The sequence below is a fragment of the Phalacrocorax aristotelis genome, chromosome 6, assembly GCF_949628215.1.
Source record: "Phalacrocorax aristotelis chromosome 6, bGulAri2.1, whole genome shotgun sequence".
NCBI classification, from domain to species: Eukaryota; Metazoa; Chordata; class Aves; order Suliformes; family Phalacrocoracidae; genus Phalacrocorax; species Phalacrocorax aristotelis.
Window position 1 is genome coordinate 43,105,176 of NC_134281.1, and position 21,518 is coordinate 43,126,693.

The 21,518-nt window shown below is 46.3% G+C and overlaps 2 protein-coding genes across 5 annotated transcripts; both read left to right on the forward strand.

Annotated features, from left to right (window-relative positions):
* Positions 1 to 1,405: 1,405 nt before the first annotated feature.
* On the forward strand, positions 1,406 to 11,375 carry LOC142059100 (cytochrome P450 2J2-like). Its single transcript, XM_075097449.1, has 9 exons — positions 1,406 to 1,612; positions 3,201 to 3,363; positions 3,998 to 4,138; positions 5,760 to 5,920; positions 6,715 to 6,891; positions 7,438 to 7,579; positions 7,745 to 7,932; positions 8,863 to 9,001; positions 9,473 to 11,375. Exons 1-9 carry the CDS (start codon positions 1,406 to 1,408, stop codon positions 9,649 to 9,651), a joined length of 1,497 nt encoding a protein of 498 aa, XP_074953550.1. The 3' UTR covers positions 9,652 to 11,375.
* A 1,013-nt stretch (positions 11,376 to 12,388) lies between these two features.
* On the forward strand, positions 12,389 to 18,388 carry LOC142059098 (cytochrome P450 2J2-like). 4 transcript variants are annotated; one of them, XM_075097446.1, is made up of 10 exons: positions 12,389 to 12,753; positions 13,068 to 13,372; positions 13,754 to 13,916; positions 14,069 to 14,218; positions 14,783 to 14,943; positions 15,382 to 15,558; positions 15,812 to 15,947; positions 16,143 to 16,330; positions 16,825 to 16,963; positions 17,635 to 18,388. In XM_075097446.1, exons 2-10 carry the CDS (start codon positions 13,184 to 13,186, stop codon positions 17,919 to 17,921), a joined length of 1,590 nt encoding a protein of 529 aa, XP_074953547.1. In that variant the 5' UTR covers positions 12,389 to 12,753; positions 13,068 to 13,183; the 3' UTR covers positions 17,922 to 18,388. The 4 variants fall into 4 exon arrangements, with proteins under 4 accessions (XP_074953547.1, XP_074953546.1, XP_074953549.1 ...); XM_075097445.1 differs by having other exon boundaries at positions 12,389 to 12,687; XM_075097448.1 differs by having other exon boundaries at positions 12,391 to 12,753; positions 17,693 to 18,388.
* The last annotated feature ends 3,130 nt before the right edge of the window (positions 18,389 to 21,518 follow it).

Consider the following 21,518-nt stretch of genomic DNA (forward strand, 5'->3'; position numbering starts at 1 on the left):
AGCTGTACTATGGTAAACATGTAAAATATACTTTATAGACCAATGATGTGAGGTGTTTCTCCCATTACTGCTCCCCATTTGGTGCCTAATACCATCCAGAAACCTGTAAATAACATTTCAAACCAAGAAGTGGTGGGCTGCAGGTAGGTATTACCCTTAAAAAGGACTCCTGCAATAACTAAGATGGAGGCCTGTCATACAGCCTGTGCGTGCTTCTGCTGGCACTGCAGTCACCGAGGTAATGAAAGACATGGACAGCAAAGCTTTTAAAAGTTTTTAAAGAGTAAAGAATACCAAGACTTTTTCCCAATTATTATTTCCTATAAAAATTTTCTTTTGGCCTGAAAAATTAAAGCTTTCTAAAAAATATTGAAGAGAATAAAAATTTACCATTCTTCTGAACTTCTCACCATAGCTTCTAGGAAAATAATTTGAAAAAAAATCATTATTGATAGTTTTGTTTCTGTATAAATTCAGATGGTTTGCAAAATAAATATCTAAAAATAATTTTTAAAAAAAGACCTGGAAACAAGTTTAGCTAAAATACTGGCAGGCGATGTGAGGTTGATTCATGGTCACAGAGGTCATTGTCGGTCCACTGCAGCCTTCCCTCGGGACAGCGTGAAGCTTTATTGAAAGAAGATTTTCAAAAAACCCAGGAGATTTAAATGCATACGGTCCAATATCTCCTTTAGCTGGAAAGTGCATGAGTCTATGTTCTCACTCTTGAAATTAAGCTCCTTTAACTCTTGTTTAAGTGGCTGGACAGAGCCCTGGGCTCTCGCAGTGCTTCCCTTGTCGGAACTTCACCTGATGACTCCTGCAAAGCCGGGCAGGCTTTGGTGGGCGCTGAAGGTATCCAGCCCTTTGCAGACGGCGCTTAGCACTTAACAGGATCAGCCCCTTAGCAACTCATATGGTGTCCATCACCTCAGTTGCCTTACCTTTTTTTAAATTATGCAACGCCCACCATAAGTAATTAGCCAAGTAAGCTGCTTTCTCCTAACCTCAAATGTTTGTAATACTTATAATCCAGCGAGGTGTCTGTATAAAGGAGCTCCTTGTTAAGGGCAGAAGAGAGGAATATTCTTCCATAAGAAAATTAGGTAGTTGACAGAGATGTAAAGCTAAAGGATTTTGAGATTGCTTTTGTTTGGGCAAACATTTGAAGATTTGGGGTTGTTTTTGGAGATCCCGCTGTTTTAACTTAGTTATTCAGCATGTGGTCTGGCAGTAGCTGTACATGAGAAAGCAGCTCACCCATGGCAAGCCCTGTCCCTAGTAAGCTAACAGCATCTTAGCGTGTTTTGTTTCCTTTCCAGTCCTTTCTTACTCCTGTTTTAGCAAATGTAACACCATCATCAAGTCCCTTCCTGGGATAAAAATCTGTGAGTTATCAGCCAAGATGGAGCTTCAGTTTTGGCCTGATTTTATTTCTCTCTTGGAAAAGCTGAACTGTCGGATGCTCCTGGTGGTTCTGGTCATGTTTCTTTTGATTATTGACCTTGTGAAAAAGAGGCGACCCAGGAATTTCCCTCCAGGGCCACAGCTCTTTCCTCTCGTGGGAACCTTTGTGGACTTTAAGCAGCCTCTCCATCTTGAGATGCAGAAGGTAAGAGCTCCATGGACATTTCTCCTACTAACAATATTTTACTTCTTCAGTGACTTTTGTCACCAAACCTGCAAAGCAAGGGCAGCCTCTGAGGAACTAGCTATATAATAACCATGTATGAGGGACAACCCTTCTTGGTTTTCTCTCTTACTACCACCTCCTCTTCCATGGGAGTAGGAAGGTCCAATGAGAAAGAGACCTGTAACGGAGGAAGACCTAAATGTTCCTCCACTTTTTTTCCATCTGACCATGATCATTTTCTGCTGGAGCCCAGGAAGGGTTCAGAGGGGATAGGCCAGGCTGGGAGAGGGATGGTGAGTGTTGTGTGAGAAATTAACTGTTTGAACTGTGAACATCACCTCTGGAAATTGTATTGTCATTGTCTTTGCTCAGAGGCCAGTGATGTGCCCCATTGCATCTGAAAGAAACATTTAAGATCGTGAGTTAACCATCCCTGTGGCTTCTTTTGTGTCACAGAAAGAGGCAGTGATTGCTCTGGAAAGGCTTCCAGAGTTTTGACTCCCACCAAAACCAATAAAAGAGAGATATTTTATACATCCTGAGTGTGCTTCTCTGAAAAAGTGGAAGGAAAAATTCTGACTTGCTGGCTGCAAATATCCTTTCTCTTTACTTACCAGGCTGATGCTAGCCTACCTGCCCTGGGTTTTCATAGGCTGATAGCACTGGTGTCCCCTAGGGGAACCCTTGGGGAAGGCTGAGGCAGCATACTCAGGATATGTTGTCAATACATACAATTATTATTAATAAAATTAGTAATTTACATGGATACAGTGACTGAGACACCCATTTGGCCCCAGACTAGTTTCATAAGTCACCACAGCAGTTCATGGTGACCATGTGTGTCCTTTCATGTGGACTCATACTAAGAAGAGGATGGCCTGAGCTCCTTGGCAGAGCAGGGCCCAAGAGGCAATATGATCACCCTTTGCTCTTATACATCAGGGAGTTAAATGCTGCAGAGGAGACACTAATGCTAACAAAGTCCATGCAAGGAAAATGGCTATAATTTAGCCATAAATGCATTTAGGCTTAAAATTAGAAGTAGGTTTCTAGCCATCAGCAGTTGGAGCCACTTTCTAAATGGGATAACTGGAGCAAGAAACCACATTACTTTAGACACAAAGTTGGTGAAAGGGATTTTTTGTTGTGCTTTGCCCTCAGCAACAAGAGCCTGGGCATTGTGATCCAGGTGGTGCCTTCACCTCTTGTACCCTTCCTGTAACAAAAAGGGACAGAGCAGGTCCCCATCGGTTACAAAGCAAGTCATGCCCTTGTTGTAAGTCAGATTGGTGCAACCACCGTGAAACTCAGGTCATACCTGCTAACAAATATAAGCAAGCCATCTCTCCGACGCCACAGGTCTCCAGCATTTTTATGTTATCTCCAGCCCTCGTGGAGTAATTTGGACTGGATGGGACCTACAGTCTTGGATTTGGGGTTTTCTTAAGTGCTTTTGCTCCAGGAAGGACTAAATCCAAAGTTATATGCCATTTCTTGAGGTGTTGTCCAGCTGAGTTTTGAAAATCTCCACCTTCTTGCTCTCAGAGGATGATGAACTCTCTTTCAGCTTACTGGTCGGTACGGGAACATCTTCAGCGTGCAGTTTGGAAGTCTGACTTTTGTGGTAGTCAATGGGTACCAAATGGTGAGAGAAGCTCTTGTCCACCAGGCTGAAATATTTACAGGTCGGCCAAATATTCCACTTCTTCAAGAAATATTTAGAGGCTTTGGTAAGCACAGCTACCAGGATTTTGGTACTTTTTTTTTCATCTTTTTGAAATGATAAGCATTAGAGTGAAAGAAACAGGCTGAATTCAACCCTTGATAGTTGCACCCATAAAAGCTTGCCCAGAGGAAGGCAAAAACTGAATTTGGTTTCATAATCTCACAGATGTACAATTTAATCTCTCTGAGATTTAGGAATGATGACAGGGTCAAAGTCAGGTCTTGACAAAAGAGGAGAAATAAATGCAAGCTGCCTGGTGGTTGATACACTTGAAGACATTTCCCCTTGGTTTTAATTTCTCCTTTACTTTTTCTCCCCCAGTTGCATATGGCTCCAGAGACGGGGTATGGTGCTCCTGCCTGCAGCTCTGCCAACAGCGTGATAGTACTTATAGTATTTTGGCTTACACCTTTTTTTCCCACGCAAAGTGACAAAGTAGCAGATTAAAGCAAATCCATAAAGCTAGCTCTTTAGCATAAGCCAATTACTCTTGAATTTTAATTCCCAGAGCTATAGTTTTTTAATGTCTATGGGTTCTGTTTGCTTTGGATGGGGTTTTTGCTCAAGAGGAATGGCCATTCCTATCACTCATATGTGACAAAGAGTGAGGTTTGTTCACTTATTTTTTCCATCTACAGGGCTCATATCATCAAACGGGCATATATGGAGGCAACAGAGAAAGTTTGCTTCAGCAACGCTGAAAAGCATCGCTGTAAGTTTTGAGGAAAAAGTGCAAGAGGAGAGCCGGTACCTTGTGGAGACAATTGAGGAGGAGAAAGGTGGGCAGTTAAACTATAGGACTGTGCCCAAAGCTTTCAGCTAAATGAACAGCAAGAGGCAGCTCGTAACATACAAAACATTCTTCATTCCTTCAAGTCTCTATCTTATACTTCCAGGCTGCGCTTTTTAGTACTTATTTTAGACCTCAGGCCTATGATTTTAGTTCTTCCTTATTAATATTAAGCAAATATATACTAGGTGTTTATTAAAACTTGCATGTTTAGATGGCTAAGAAAGTCTCTCCTCTATTCTGCAAAGGAATAAATGCAGCTCTCCCGCTATCAGGCACGTATGCTCAGAGGCTTAGTTAACCTCTGCTTGTCCTTGGTTTTGCAAAGTATTTTAAAACTTGTTTAGTCAGGCTTTCCTTTTGTATCATGCACAGATGAAACATGTGCCTTGCTCTTTTATGGTCCAGCTTTTAAGAACTGCCAGAGGGATATTAGTAAGAATAATTTGTATGTTGGTACATGGGTGATGTTGCACTTCAGCTTTAAATAGAAGCAGATGGGGTTTAGCTAATTCTATGGAGCTATATATAGTAAATAAGAAAGATCTAAATAGGAATTGTGAAATTATATACTGAACTTGCTCCATTCTAATTGCCGTTGCAGTGAACAGGCCAAATACTTCATGTTGCCAATTGATTATAGTCCTTTATAGTCCTAATCAATAAACTAATTAAGCTGCTGTTTTCAGCCTTTCTTCCCATTAGTAATGACAAATGGTGATCATGTCCATCACTCTAATATCTGAGCACCAGCCCAGTTTAATTACTTTCTTGAAGAGTGGAGAGATCAGCAGTCCTGTGCAGAGTGCCTTGCATTTCAAAGCGATGCTCCCCAGCGTACCAACAGCAGCTCAGGGCTGGACTGGGTTTGTTACTGATAATAGTGACTCATATCTCCCATATCATAGCACCTCTCCAGGCTGCCTAAATGCGCCCTAGGCTGTGGTGGTCTTTGCTCAATAGGTCTCCCAAGGAATGCAGGTGTGATGAAAGTCACACCACACTTCGCTTTTTTAGGAGCTATGTGTCTATGGACCATTTGAGCTGAGCTGTTGCTGGATTTTATAGGTGGCTGTGAAGACTTGCAATCTTGATCCTCTCCCCTCTCTCCCATCCCACTTTGTTTCTTTGTGGTGTACAGTTAAAGGACAGTGCAATGGCCTTTTTGAAGTGTGGTTAGTCTTGAACTCCCTGTCCCAGACTCAGCTTTGAGGGACCCTCTCTTGGCGTTTAAAATTGGCACAAAACCAGGTTGGAGCATGCAAACCCAACAGGCATAGCATGGCATCCTAGTGGTTGTTTTTCCCTGAAAACAGTTCAAACCCTGCTTCAGCAGCTCTGTGCTAATGGTAGTGTGTGCCAGTACCCTGGGCTGGAGATGGGAGGGAACGTCCTTGGGGAAAGGATGTCGTGGCATATAATGTCCAACCTCCAGCAGGATGCTGGAGGTGATGGGGGAGCTGGGGACCCAAGGACAGCCTTAGCATCACCATGAGTGAAAAGTAGGTGAGGTATCACCCCAACCTCACAACTGTTGCTCTCACAGAGAATGTGGTTTTGACTGAGACTTTAAAGAAAAAAAGAGTTGTATTTCATTTCGTTTTCTCTAGGACAGCCATTTGACCCTCATTACAAAATTAATAGTGCTGTTTCAAACATCATCTGTTCCATAACTTTTGGGAACCGCTTTGACTACCATGACAACCATTTCCAGGAATTGCTGCACTCGCTGGCTGAAACGCTGCTGCTCATTGGAAGTTTCTGGGGCCAGGTAAAGCCAGTCAGATGCTCTTCTAGCTTCAGCTGCATGTAAGAGCTCAGAAACTGGAGTTTCTAAGGCACTGATGTAATCTGCTTTTCCCTGCAGAAAAAGAGTCATGTTATAAGGGAAATGGCCACAAGTATTGTTTTACACTAGACTGGGTTTATACACAAAATCCATCAGGAAAGCAAGGAAGCAAGTTAAAATTATTGAGGCACACTGCAGGATTGTAAAACCAATCTTATGCCTGACATAACTGAAAAGCAATGGAAAAATCTTAAAAATATCTATGTTTCTACAAAAAGAAGAGTCAATTATTAGCACTCTCAGTGAAAATTCCCTTCTTTTCCCTCACCCCTTTCCCAACCAGTTTCTCAAATAACTTTTATTTATGACAAAACTGTCTGACATTCCAGGTTTATAACAAAAGTAAGTGGATTTGGGGACAGACTGCACATAGCTTCTGCATGGCCCCACAACATGGGCCAGATGGATCTCTGTCTCTTCCATGGACCCCAGCACTAAGGGGCTCCTCTGCATCCACACTGATTTGTGACTCCGGTGGCCACCTTACATTAGGTAATAGCTTTGGTCACACAACATTAGAGAACTTTATCAGCGGACAATATCCGGCCAATTCTTATCTTGTTTGTACTTGTTTACATCTTCATAACTAAATGACCTAAACTGATAATTTTCCTGGTAGCAAGCAGAACCAATAGATTATGCTATCATCTCAACTGTGATACCTGCTTTTTTTTTTAACTCAGGAAATGCTCTTTTGCTGTTTGATTTCTCACCAGTTGTATAATGCTTTTCCTTTGGTCATGAGATGGCTGCCAGGACCCTTTAGGAAAATCTTCAGGCACTGGGAGAAACTTCAATATTTTGTGAAGGGCGTGATCGCAAAGCACAAGGAGGATTTGGACCACTCTGAGGCAGGAGATTATATTGACTGTTACCTGAAGGAAATAGAAAAGGTAAGAGGGAAATACCTAAAGTCACCTAAAGCTTAAACCAAGAAATGAGCAGATAAGGCTCAAGGCTGTTCTGTCAGAGGAGCCCATGCCTCCTGCATTGCCTTCTCCTCCCTACCTCTTCCACGTCAAAATTTTAGCAACAGCAAGAGCCTGATCACTTTGAAAACACACAAATCTTTTTTTCATTTGGAAGTATTTACCCTTTGTCTTCTTCCATTTTTCATTCTGTCATGTGGCGTATGTGTTCCTCAGGGAATGTGTTCACGTTCCTATGAGAGCTCACAGGCCTGTGTTTTCTATTGTGAAACCTCATGTTTAAAAACACTACCTGCTTTCAAAAGTTGCTCTACAGCAAGCAGGGTATCTTTCAAAGCATTCTGCAGGGCTTGTAATTCAATGAAAGTAAGGGGTAGAAATTTCCAAGTCCAGGAGTGATGAACAATAAAATGGCAGCAGGACTTGACTTATGGATGGATGGTTTTGGATTGGGTTCTTGAAAGCATATCCTCCTTAATAAGAGTTTTCATTGCCTTGCTTTTCCCCAAGTTTAAGGGTGACACCAGCTCATATTTCCATGAGGAAAACCTGCTGTGCTCCACCCTGGACCTGTTCTTAACTGGGACTGAGACGACGGCAACTGCCATCCGCTGGGCTCTGCTCTACATGGCTGCATACCCCCACATTCAGGGTAGGGCCACCGATGGGCCCTTCATTTAGCCCAAAACCAGATAAGTGAAACTCAGAAAACAGAGTTATTTCCAGCTTTACCACATGTTGGACATGCCCACCCCACAGTTTTCTTACTGAGAACCTTTTGAGCATAGGTCTTTTTTTTTTTTCTCTCTTGCCATAGAGAAAGTGCAGCTCGAAATCGACACAGTGGTGGGTCAGTCCCGCCAGCCCACCATGGCTGACAAGGAGAACATGCCATATACCAGCGCGGTGCTGAGCGAGGTCCTGCGGATGGGCAACGTCGTGCCACTGGGGGTGCCCAGGATGTCCACCAGCGACACCACACTGGCCGGCTTCCACCTGCCCAAAGTATGTGGATACCACCAGCCCTCCCATTGCCCCACCAGAGCAAGGTCTTCATGGCCCAAGTCCCAAATCTCATCTGAAGGGGAATCAATCAGCAGGGTCTTATGGAGATATCACAGTTATATTGAAAATACAAGCCCTCCTGACAGACACTGTAGGGCTTTTATGGGTCTCACCTCCTTATGGAGGAGAATCGTGAGAGCCTACAGTGTTGGTCATAATTTTCAGTTTTACAAGGTTTATACCTTAAATGTTACACAAGACACCCTCCAGGTATTATGGCAATAAAGGGCCAAGAAACACAGGAAAACAAACAGTTTGGTTTTGTTAATTCCACAGAGGATTAAAAATCATCTGTTAAAAGTAGCACATGATAAAAGCCAGGTAATAGGCATTGATGCATACACATTGCTCTGGCATTATGAAAGCAAACATGAGATTTAGATATATCTAGTCTCTTCCATCTGTATGATTGGTTGCATCAAGGAAAATTAAAAATAAAAAAAATCTGGGCATTCTGCTCCACACTGATTAAAATATTTTTTCTTTTTCCGATGGAGGATGTGGAGATAATCCAGATCAGGTTTTTTTAAAAAAGCACAATAAAGTGGATCGATTGAAAATTATTTGGTTAGATTGCTTCAAATTCCTGTGGGTACACAATGTTATAAATTCAAAGATGGTTTATATTAACATCACCAGTGGCAGCAGTACAAGGTATGATCAACACTATGGTGATAGATAGGGGAGCACAGAAGTGAACAATCTTGTAGACTTTCACCCTCATTTAATTACAGAGCTTAGGAATAAACATTTTGCCCCTAAAAAAATGTAGTTTATGTTGTGTGTGGAACAGAGCTAATAATAAACTAGTCTGACAACACATCGTCTCTTCTCTGTCGCGTAATCACCCGTTTTCTCCACCTCTTGCAGGACACCACCCTGATGACCAGCCTGACTTCGATAATGTTTGACAAAAATGTGTGGGAGACTCCAGACACCTTTAATCCTGAACATTTCCTGGAAAACGGCCAGTACAGGAGGCGGGAGGCTTTTCTGCCCTTCTCTGCAGGTAGGATGATGGATGGGAAAATGGTTTTCCTTTCTGCAATGCTTTTCTTTTTCCCCCAAGACACCCCCTCCAGAGTGGGGGTACTGATCCTTGTCCAGCTTTCAGCCCATGCCCAGCATTTCCCATAGTGAAAATCCCTGTCACAGTTAATACTGACTGCTCAGAGCAGGAGGGAAATCAATTTGTTATCACAGGATAAAAAAATAAGGTTTTTTCCTCTTGTGCAAGCTGCATAAATGGGTTTTTTTCAGCAAGTTTCCCCTCTTTGTCTATCCAAACAGTCGGCATGGTTTGCTCAGCAGTAAACTTCTGGGGAAGATTTCTGCAAAATGTGTGGGTGAACATTGCCACCTAACCTTTCAAGGAAGAAAAGCTCCCGCAGCCTGAACAAGGCAGTGCATGAGAGAGGAGCCTGAGAGGTGGTTGAAGTTCGCTCGGGACTTGGTGGGATTATTTTTGCTCCTTTTCCAGGCAAGCGGGCTTGTCCCGGGGAGCAGCTTGCCAGGACGGAGCTCTTCATCTTCTTCACAGCCCTTCTGCAGAAGTTCACCTTCCAGGTGCCAGCAGCTGCCACGCTGACCTTCGCCTTCACACTGAGCCTCACACGCTGTCCTAAGCCCTTCCAGATCTGTGCGCTGCCTCGTGACTGAGGCCGGCGTGGGGGCCGCCCTGCACTCCTCCACTCACTGGCTTCAGCCCTCCACAAGCCTGGAAAGTGCCCCTTCTCCTATCCAACCCATAGATTTTCGGCCAAAATGATGAGCCACAGATGTCTAGCACCCACCAATGGGTGGCAGAGGGAAAAGCAGGAGGACCAAATCCTGTATACTGCAAAAAGGACAGCCCATGAGCCTTCTCCATTCACCTCCTGCCTCCTCCTCTATATCAGTTTCACAAAATGCATGAATGTAAAAGCATTATTACTTAATTTCTGCCATTAGCACCTCCCAGGAAGGTGTCTGCCAGCTGCAAAACCATGGGCACAGTTGGGTCCATGGTGGCTCTTCCAAAGGGGGTATGTCCACCACCCAGACACCATTTAGCAACCCCTAAATCCAAATATTGTAGCACCCTCAATGGCCATGGGCTATGTTTTCCAAGGTCTCCCTGGTCAGTGAGGGCAGCTGACCTTGGATGTACAAGTTCTGAGTCCACACCTCAGCACCAGTTTGGACTTCCAGGTGGCCATGGACGGTCCTCAGGCTCAGGTAGCCTCAGCCTCGGTTTGGTGTGCATTCCTCACACCACCACGTTGCTGTATTGCAAGGGAAATATCCTTGCAGCAGGAGCATGTAGTTTTTCAATCTTATACGTGTATGGAAGTTTTAATTAGGAGGCTACAGGGTGTTAGGAGCAGCTTCTACTGTAGGCCAATCCAAGTGGGATGGCATGAGGAACCATGCCTCCAGGCTGCAAATGGCTATAAAAGTGCAGTACTGCAGTTGTACGAGCAGGAAAAGTTTATCAACAAAGATTTGTGGTAATAAAATACACAACGGGAAAGAAAAGTTGCAAAAATATAATTGCATGGCATTGCTTAGGAGTAGTTTAGCTGAAGCCCAACAGAGTAAGAAACAGCAGAGAGTGTCAGAAGGGTCATGCCTGTGGTGGCCTGCCTCTGGCTGGCAGGAAGGAAAAGGTGGCATGGAGGCTTTGTGGTGGGAAGTCACAAGCTCACCGACTTCCCTTCCACTTCTGGTAAAGATTTGTGGCCACGCATGAAGGGCATGTCCATAGCGTATGGGCCAAGGAGGTGGGTCAGGGGCATGGCGCTGCCTGTGATGGAGACACTGCTTCTGCCCATACTAGGGTCACTCTGGAAAACAGTTAATTACGTATGCAACTTGTAGAGAATTTTCCATTTATGGGACCAACTATTACTGCTTAGAAATGCTGCCTCCTGTGTGCTTTTCTTTGGAATATAGCCACAGCAAAGACTGGGGTTATTTTCCTGGGTTTTTTTTCTTCTCACCTTTCATAAATGGCTTTTATATGAGCACCCATGTAGGATACTGAAGAGTTAACAGGAAAAAAGGATTAAATCAAGTTTCATTTCCACTGGCTTTAGCCTCCATCTCCAGCAATAACTGCTTTGCTGCATTATAAAGCAATCACCATGCAGTGGCAGATTTATGCCACATGGGAGAGTCCTTTGCATGTCACATCCCTGCCATGCCAGGCACACAGGGATTTTGTCGATGAGTTGTCCTTCGAACTGATCACTTTAATCCTATTGCATTTTTAATTAATGTTTTGCGGTTACAGGCTCCTGTGGTTGGTTTGTTGTTTTTTTTTTAATTTCTAAAAGAGAAAACATAAAAGATCTGTGAACGTATTTTCATGTATGAAGTTTTCAAAGCCATTTGGGACTTGACACTAGTTTCTTGCCATTTTTCTGTTCACTCTGGTTTAGGTCTGACCTCTGGTATGTGGCTACAGCTTGTATTATTTGCACAGGCTTAGCAAACAAATGTTGATCTCTTCCCTCTTCCATTTCAAACTTGCCTTTCCCTGTTACTTTAGGGTTTTCTTTCCTACTCATAGAGACAACAAATGATTGAAGTTGTCTTCTTTTTCTTCTTTTTCTTTTAAATCAGTTGGGGAAAAAACAAAAAAAAAAACAACCCACAACCCGTTTTTAAATGTAATGATTCCATACCACAAAGGCAGGAGGCATAAATTTGTTTGTTTTTTGAGTGGAACATCTCATGTCAATGAAGGGGAGCACATGTGCCTCCGCAGGTTCATGCCTAAGTGTGCTTAAAAGCCAGAGGTAAAAAGACTCTCCTCGAAAACAGTTTTTCCTCCCCTTTAAGTTCCACAATAAAACAGTGATTTAACTTTTCAAATCTCTCAAGTGTAAAGGTTATGCAGCAGCTTTGCTCTCACACATATGGCATTGCTCCAGAGGCACTGTTGCATCTCTGTGCCTTGTCTTCGGCACTGGACAACCCCAACAGACACAACTGATGTCCCCAAAAGTGAGAAGACGAACCCAAATCGTCCCCCAGAGCATGAGGTGGCAGATGACGACTGCAAACAGCCACAGCAGAGCTGCATGGTGCAATTGCAAACTGCTGCTGCAAATGCCCCTGCTTCTTTCACAATAAAACATAACACATACATCAAAATTCAGTGTGGTGTACGTGCATGATCAACTACCTGTCTCAGAGCCACTCTTAGATAGGAAAATTTGACACAGCCTGTTACCAGCTGCCACTGAAGGGCCACAGCCTGCAGAGCTGGGCATCTGCTTTGGCTTTTCAGCAGCTGCCTTAGCTTTGTCAGGCTCTGGGCAAGGCTTCAGCACAGGCTACGGACTCAAAGGCCAAAGCAGGCCGGAAGGGAGGGCTTGGGGCAGGGCCAACCTCATGGCTGGAGCAGGTAGCTCTGCTTGCACTTGTCCGGTGGAGATCAGAAAATTATTGTGCTTAGAAACTGCTGCAGATCCTGGACGGCTCTGTGCTTCCAGCCCACATCACCCTGACACACCGAAACCACAACCCATGAGTCAGATGGTTTGTGAAAGATTTATGCAGCCTTATCTCAGATGTCCCCACTGACCTGGGGCTTGGTCTGGACTCTTCATACCAGTGAACAAGCTTCTGCAAGTGAGGAAAGTGCAAGGCACTCAGAGTGACTGGAGCCTCCCCTGCACCGTGAAGCCGACCCCGGGACGTGGCACGGTGAGGGCACCACAGGGAGGAGAGAGCGGGGCTTGCACCGAGCCATGGGCTTGTGGAAATGGCATGGTGAGGCTGCCAGAAGGTTTTAATCCCAGCTCTGCAAAGCTCATTTCTGTCCTTTAGACCAGGACATGGATCACTGGGGTTTTGTAAAACAGTGGTGGGAGGCAGGAAGTGAAAGGGGGAGCTGGGGGTGTTTTGGTTTGTATTTTGTGTTTGGCTTTGTGGTTTTTTTAATGAGGTCAGATAAATGCATGAGTTTAATTGAGGGGTTTAATCAAACAGTCCTTGTTGCAACCTGGGAAAGCTGGAGTCCCAGTGCAGCCTCCAGGCCAGGTCAGCAAAAGCTGCTCCATGCTGTCTTGTGTTTGTGCCCACAGGTGCACCAGCACGTTGCCCATCTCCCCTGTCCCTGGGGGCTTTGGTGGTGCCCTGTGAGCTTGACCTGCCCTGACCTACTGCAGGACACATCCGTGCAGACCCCCACCATCCGCCCATGCTGCGCTTCCTCTGGGAGAGCATCTCCTTGCAGATGCTTCTTATCTTCCTCATTGTCTTCCTGCTCGTCGCCGACCACATGAAGCACAGAAAGCCAAAACACTTCCCTCCCAGCCCCTTCTCCCTCCCCTTTGTCGGGCACATCCACCTGTTGAACTTCAGCAATCCCCAAATTACGGTGCAGAAGGTATGGGGGTCGTGGGCATGATGGGGAAGGGGTCGGAGGGGATTGTGGCTATGCAACCTTTGCAGCATGGGGAGAGGGTTAACCCAAACTCCATGGCCCATGAGGACTTGGAGGAGCTCACCCTGGGGTAGGCAGGAGGTTTGCCCTCGGGCGGTAGCAACATGGATGAAGTTAACACCAACTCCTGATCAGTGATTAGGGAAAAGAGGAAAGAAAAAAGACCGTACACAGACAAGCAGACACTTCTGCAAACGCCCTGTCTCCCCTCCTGCTCTCAGCTTCCCCTATTTTCACCCGTGTCTCCTGCCAGGGCTGTCCCTGTCTCAACAGACACTTTCATTGCAAATGAAACCCCTTTTATTTATTTCCCCTGCCTCCCAGCTTACTGAAAAATATGGGGACATCTTCAGCATGCAGATGGGCAGTACATCATTTGTGTTCGTAAATGGGCTGCGGATGGTTAAGGAAGTTCTTGTAAACCAAGGGGAAAACTTCATAGATCGCCCTGAAATTCCTCTTGACAGGGATGTCTTCAGCAAGATGGGTGAGTTATCCCTCAGGACACGTATCTCAGCTGTAAGGTCAAAGCACTGACCCTGCAGAGGTCCAGGACAGCTGGAGATAAGGCAGAGCCCTGGAGCTTTTTCCACTCAGTGGAGGGACCTGCCTTGGCTCATGGTGGGGTGTTTCTGACAGGTCTGATCTCCTCCAGTGGGCATTTATGGAAGCAGCAGAGGAGGTTCACCTTGACCACCCTCCGAAACTTTGGCTTGGGGAAGAGGACCCTGGAGGAGCGCATCCAGGAGGAGTGCCGATGCCTTGTGGATGTGTTCGGGGATGAGCAGGGTGAGTGCCATGGCCCTCATAAGCTGTGCTGAAGGCAGGAACTAGCATGGTCCATTATAATTTCACTCATGATTCACTGCAGGCTGAAAAATACCTCGCCTTGCAAGTGATGCTAGTACCCTGCCAGCATCCCAGCTCCCTTTTACAGGTGTTTGGCCTTTAAACTGGCCGGTCCATGCAGCTAGGTAACACCCAAAGCATTATTCATAGCCCACCTTCAGCCTACTGCTCTCTTGGAGATCTCTAGAAAATCCCGTGTGTGTGTAAACACTGAGTTTTCCAATTAATTCAAATGACGTCTGCTCTTCTGCAGACCTTGCTTTCCAAAGTCAACAAACATCTCTGTAATCTGATTGAACTGGGACCGCTGGAGCTGCCCAGCCAAGCTTGGCCAGCTTGTGAGGGCCGCAAGGCATCCTGGGAGAGCAGTGACACAGGCGGGTACCCATCAGGGGCCACTCATTTCACTCATATTTATGAATAGTTCACCTCTGACAACTTTGTTTACTTCTCCTTGTCCATGAAGACTGGAAGAGACTTGATCATTCCCTTTTCCTTCTCCAGGGAAACCTTTCAACCCTCACTTTAAAATCAATAATGCTGTTTCAAACATCATCTGCTCCATCACCTTTGGCAATCGGTTTGACTACCACGATGAGGAGTTCCAAAGGCTGCTGCAGCTGATGGATGAGACGGTTAGCCTCCATGGGACCATCATGAGCCAGGTACAGCCCTCATGACACCAACATGGACAGTGTGCAGCTTTGCAGGGCTATAGTTTCTTCTGTGAAGTCAACTTTGAAACTTGCAGCATTTTCATCACCAAACTTCGTTGTCATTCCCTATTCCTTTGCATAGGGTAGATTTGCCTGTAATTTCTTTCTGCCTTATTTTCACGCTGCGCAATGCTCATGTTGTTCTCTTTCACCCAACATCACCTTTCCTGCCCATTGACTGCCTACCTGCCTGCTGTAACATCAGGTAATGCACAAGTCACTCCGTGATAGGAATCCCAATCCCTTGTAATGCTCATCTGGAGCTGAGCTATTTCCACCAACTCCAGCAGTTTAGTAGGCATGGTATTGCAGGCTCCTCCAGTTGTGATAACAGAAGGGTTTTTTCAGTCCTTCATTCAATTTGCCTTTCTCTTTTTGTGTCCAAAGCTGTACAATTCTTTCCCATCTATAATAAAGTTCCTCCCCGGATCCCACCAAACCATTTTTAAAAACTGGAGGTTGTTGAAAAGTTTTGTGAAAGAGAAGATCAGCAAACACAAGGAGGACTGGAACCCCTCAGAGAGCCGGGACTTCATTGACAGCTACCTGCAGGAGATAGCCAAGGTCAGCAGCCCAGAGCAAACCCTTCTGCAGCAGGGCTTAGAAATCAGGAGGGACAAGAAATGACCCCAAATTCTCCATCTGAACTGCTTGTGTGGCCATTTATGAGCTTAGGATGGACATCAGGTTCAGAGCCAGTGGGATGGAGGTGCAGGGGGCCAGCAGCTGCTGCAAAACCCTTGGGGTTGGCTTTGACTAAGCCTGGTGCCAGGGCAGCCCTCACTGTTCCAGCACTAATGCATCTTTTTTTGTGAAGGACAACGGTGACGGCATCTTCCAGGAGGAAAACCTCGTGGCGTGCACACTCGACCTGCTGTTTGCCGGGACCGAGACCACTTCCACAACGATCCGCTGGGCTCTGCTGTATATGGCCCTATATCCGGAAATTCAAGGTACAATTAGCAAAAGGTTGGTGTTTCCTTGGTTTTAGCCCTCACAGCTTCATGAGAGACTAAGAGAAACCCCTGCAGTCACACAGTGGCTGGTGTCCCACGTTGGTCCTTGGGGGACCCTCACAGCAACCACCTTGCATTGTTCGAAGGGTTTTTTTGCTTGGACCTTAGCTTATCCCTGCTTTTTCCCACCAGCCCGTGTGCAAGCTGAGATTGACACAGTCATTGGGCAGGCGCGGCAGCCAGCCTTAGAGGACAGGGGCAACATGCCCTATACCAATGCTGTCATCCATGAAGTGCAGAGGAAAGCCAACATCATCCCTTTCAACGTGCCAAGACTGACGGTGAAGGACACGGTCTTGGATGGCTTCCACATACCAAAGGTAACCCCATTCCTGAGCACTGAGACTTTAGCAAGAGACTCCCAGTTCCACAGGCATGGTTCACAAGGCCAGGTCCCTCCTGTGCAGACAGGAGGGGCAGAGCCACACTGTCTCTGCCCTGTCCAGAGTTCACTCCTATTGAACACGTATTTTTGTTGTCCAATGTCTGTCTGGCACATCGAATGGTTTGAGACACCCCCTGATCACACCATCGAGGCACAAATCCGTCTCACACAGCTGTCACGGAAACTTTGGCCCAAGATTACGGCAGATAAAAATGACGCTGATGAGGGAAAAACATGGGTATATAATCATTGCACCTCTGAACAGACAAGAAGTAGGAAAAATCAGCTGTGCAGGAGGTGTTGGACAAATAATTGCAGCAGAATTTGACTATGGATATTCTTTATGGAAAGGAGACTGAAAGATAAAAATGCCTCTCCTGCTGTCAATGACAGAGAATGTGCATTTTATTTTATTTTTTCTCCTTTTAGGGTACTGTTTTGCTCACAAATTTAACCTCTGTGTTGTTTGACAAGAACGAGTTTGAAACCCCTGACACTTTTAACCCTGGGCATTTCCTGAAGGATGGTCAGTTCTGGAAACGGGAGTCTTTTGTGCCATTTTCTATAGGTAAGATTTGCTGCATTTTCGTGCTGTGTTGAGGCAGTAGGATGGGGCTTCCAACTCTAAATGGCAGACACTGGCTGCACCTCGGGAGGTGCCACTCAAGCAGTGCTCACCTGGCCACCCCAAAGCACCACAAACACACTCTGAGCCCTTTCTTGTCTCTTTTGACATGCACAGAAGAGAGATGAGGATAAATAAAAGACCATTACAATGCCAGAGACCCTAGAAACACCTTCACCAAGGCAAGAGCATTGCTCGATGCTCCTGCTCCCACATGGCTGAGGTCACTAGGGCCTTCACTGTTGCCTCCACAGGGTACCCCAGCCAACAGGTTCCTTGGGGAAATTGCTTTCAGAATCCCAGTTTCCTGTACCGGCATCCCACACCTTCTCTGGTAGCTCTCTTTGGTGTAGCTCAAACCAACAACCTCTCCCGCCATGAGCACATCCAGACCATGTGTGGCAGCACAGCTTAACGAAGCAGGGAAGGATAAAATGCCAGTGCCTATGGTTACGCACGTGTCCTCACAAAGTCATGCAATTCGGGGGGCAGCCCATGATGTAACGCCAATGCTGTTATTGGGGAGCTCAGTTTGGGCTGCAAAACTCATCCTGGGAAGGGGGTAACACAGCTGGACCATAGCCCTAAGGGAAGGCAGAGGCTTTTTTTGGCAGCAAAAGCAGCTGGGCAGCCACTAGATGCTGAGGATGCCATGGGTGGCTGTCTCTGCAGGGAAGCGTGCCTGCCTGGGCGAGGTGCTGGCCCGCTCCGAGCTCTTCCTCTTCTTCACGGCTCTGCTCCAGAAATTCACCTTCCAGGTACCCCCAGACACCACACTCAGCCTCCAGTTCAAGCTGGGCATCACAAAAGCCCCGCAGCCCTACAAGATCTGTGCCGTGCCTCGGTAAGGAAGCCTTGGCCACCATCCTCGAATGGAAAAATCCTTTGGCAGGGATGCTGAAAACAAGCCCTCAGCAGCTCCCCTAGGCAGTGGTAACGACCACATGGCTCCAGTGAGGGGCTGGGCAGTTTGTTTCTTTTAAAGCAATTGCAAAATAATTTCTTTTACAAGCAGACCTTGCACTCTGTATCACATGAGAAAGGTGATCAGCGTGGTATCTGCCAGGGCACCTTTAGGCTTGCAACACGGCACTGAAATGAATGAGGGGCTTCTGGCTTTCCTAATTTTATGACGGATGGCCATGCTTCCCAGCCACAAAAGAATGAGCAGCACTTTAATAGACTGGAGTGTTCAGGCTGTGGCTCCGTACTGTGGAAGAGCAGTACCAGTCCTTGTTTTATAACTGTAACACAGATAGTAATTGCCAACATTTTTTCATTTTGTTGTACTTGACAAATAATCTGCTAAAAAAAAGTTACTCTGTAACATCTCTTTCTTGTTCAACAATAAATCCTTACTGAAACATTTTTACCATGAGGCTTTTTGTGAAGTGAGGACCAACACAGGCAATTTCCAGCTGTGCCCTGTGTTTTAGAGCAGGGGTGGCAGGGGGCTGACAGCCTCCGCAGGCTGAGGCAGCTGCATAGCACCTGACCCCCACCGCTGCGGCATTGCTCTCCGTTAGCAGAGAGGTTGGCCCTGTAACAGCAAAGGCAATTCCTACAGAACTGATGAAGACAAATGACCCTGACAGTATGAGTAAAGCAGCAATGAAACCACCAAAGCCTGCAGCCAGGTCCTGGCATGCTGCAGCAATTAACAGTGTTGCACCCACATGAAGAGCAGGGCGTGCTCTCCATGCTGACAGATATCTCTATAAAACATCTGTCCTTGTAGCCGTAGAAGCTGTGGGTCCTGCCTCCTAGACTACGCTAAATCCTCCCCATTTACCTGGCCAGCATCTCTGAGCAGCCTGAGGGGCAGAGTGGTGAGCTCCAGCCACGCAGGATGCACGGCTAAGCCTGCTGAGCATGATAGTCTGGTGAATAAAAGGGTCCCCTGGAAAATACTAGCAACAAATTACTATTACTTTAAACCAACACATGCAAGGTTAAACAGTTCCAAGTAACAGTCGTGCTGTGGGATGCCAGGTGTGAGAAACGGCATCTCCAGGCAGGAAGCCACAGCACAGCGCAGATAACAAACACCTCCAGCTCCTGCTCACCTGCTGAGGAGGCGAGGAGGAAGCAATCTTTTCCTGCTCATTTTCTATTTTTCCTGGAGTACTTTTTGCATGTTCCTAGAGGGAACAATTTTTTCCTAGCATCTCTTCTGAGAATTAAGTAATCTCCTGAAGGAATTAAAAGCATCTTTTTTCACGCAAGCATTAATGCCTGGGTGGGTTTTAAATCCTTTTATTTTAATCTGCATTTTCTTCTCCTCCGAGCACAGAGGGGAGGCAGCATGGAAGGCTGGGCTCGCTCTGCAGACCTGCTCAGAAAAAGGCAAAAACACCGTGTGGCCCCACAGCTGCACACTGAGGCCAAGCACAGCCGTACAACATAAAGCGAAATTTATAGCAGGTGAACAAGGCTTCTGGCAAGGCTCCTTCAAACACAGAGCTTGGTGGGGAGGCTCTTCCCCCTCCTCTGATTTTCTGTGCGAGGCACAAACACAAAATTAGACTAAGATGTTATTTCTGGTACTTAAGGCTCCTGTTTTGCAGAGTCATAAGGTGGAGATATGAGAACACGTGGTGGGAACCAAACCAACCTATTTATAAAATGCAGGAGACTTGACCAGGTTCTTACGAGAAGTGGGATGAGACACCACCAACCCCAGCTCTCCACCCCTCCTCTCCCCATTGCAGCTGCCCTCCAGACCTGCTCCTGGCAAGGGGCTCCCATATCTTCCCTTCACAGCAGAAATGAGGAAGTTCATTTGACTTTCTAGACCTTATGTTCTTTCTTTTCCTTCCTTGGGAGAAGCAGAAGGGGAAGGCTGGAAGCAGGCTGTGGGCCTGGAATCAACTGGGAACAAGAGAGAGGAGCAGTGACGAGTTTCTGTTGTGTGCAGGATTACTCCCAAATCACTTCCATTTTGCAGGTGTCATCTGACTTCTTTTTTTTCACTCCCTGGCCTAGAATCCTGTTTCCTTTCCCAGGCTGCTGCTATGTCCAAAAGCTTCCTCCCCCTCCTCCCCAGGGCTTGCCTGGGTTAGTTGTACTCTGAGCAAAGATAACATTTCACAGAACTGTTTTGCACAGGGGCTCCTTGGATGTTTTGCCCCCTCCACCGAAACCACCTCCCATGCACGACTGACCTCACCTCCTCTCTTCGTGCTCAGGGCTGTACTCCTGCACCTCGCTTCCAGGGACACCCCTTCCCTAAACATACAAACCTTCTGCTGCAGTGCTTGGCTCTTAAGGAGCTGCCAGAAAAGCCATAAGCAAACTGGGTCACAGACCCAGGCTCTGCACAGGCAGTCTGCATTTAAACGTAGCTTCTCATGACCAAGCACTTGGAAGCAGAGCTTCCCCTGCACACACCACCCCTTGCTCACTCCTCCCGCGCTCAGGAAGGCAGTGGTGGCTAGCGGTGTCTGTCCTGTGACAGATCACATACAGGCTGAAAATATCCTGCAGCCCAGCTCAGGCTTCCTGCACAGCTGAGCCTCTTCCCTTCCCTTCTCTCTCAAACACACACCTGCAGTTTTTGGCCTTCAGTGTCTGAAAATGCTTTTAAGTCCAACTTGAGAAAGAAGGAAAAAATGATTCTTTTGCATCTGTCCATTCACTTCATGCTCACTGGGACACTTCTGCCACTGCAAAGGCCCTTCTCTGTCAAGGTATAACGCAGCTCCCCATCCTCATAGGGGTAACTGCCCAAGGCGATAAATAATGGTTACTTCGCAATGTCAGGCTAGTCAGGCCGTGGATTATAGTTCAGAGAAAGGGAAAACCAAGGTCTGTGATAAAAACAGCCCTGAAACGGCCCTGAAGGAAACTTGTGACACCTTTTCCTTGCTGAGCTTCACTTGGAGGGCTGAAAGGCAGCCTGCTCTCATTCCCAACCTCACTTCTGGGTTGAGGTTAGTGCTAAGAGAAAGCAAGCTGTCAATGAGACTAAGAACTGGGCACATAAATAACCTGCAAAGCAGACTGAAGAGGACACTCACTGTTTTTTTCCAAATAACAACAAGCATGGTGATTTAGGAGCGCGTACCTGTCCCGTGTCCTCTTAGGTGGAGCTAAGGAGAGCAGGCAGAGATCCTAACTTATTTCAGGAGCAATAAGCAATTACTGAGGTCACTTGACAGCTAATTTGTGATGGCTTTTAGTCTTTCCACTTCACAAGGTCCCTTGCCCCAGCTCTCAGATGACTGTCAGCACACTGAGCAGAGGTAATCAGCTTTGGGTGGCAGCAGAACTCTCAAGTGGGAACAAACTGAAGAGGAGGGGAAGGAAGCGCAACTCTGATTTGTTGTTGTTACAGAAAAACATACACACTTACACGTTCCATATCCTGTAACATGACATTTTAGACAGTGTAATTATATCAACATGCAGGCTCAGTTCAGATGTTGCCCAGAAGCATGGATGCTTGCATCAGCTAGGGACCATTAAATGCGTTGCTTGCAATAAAGACACCAAAGAA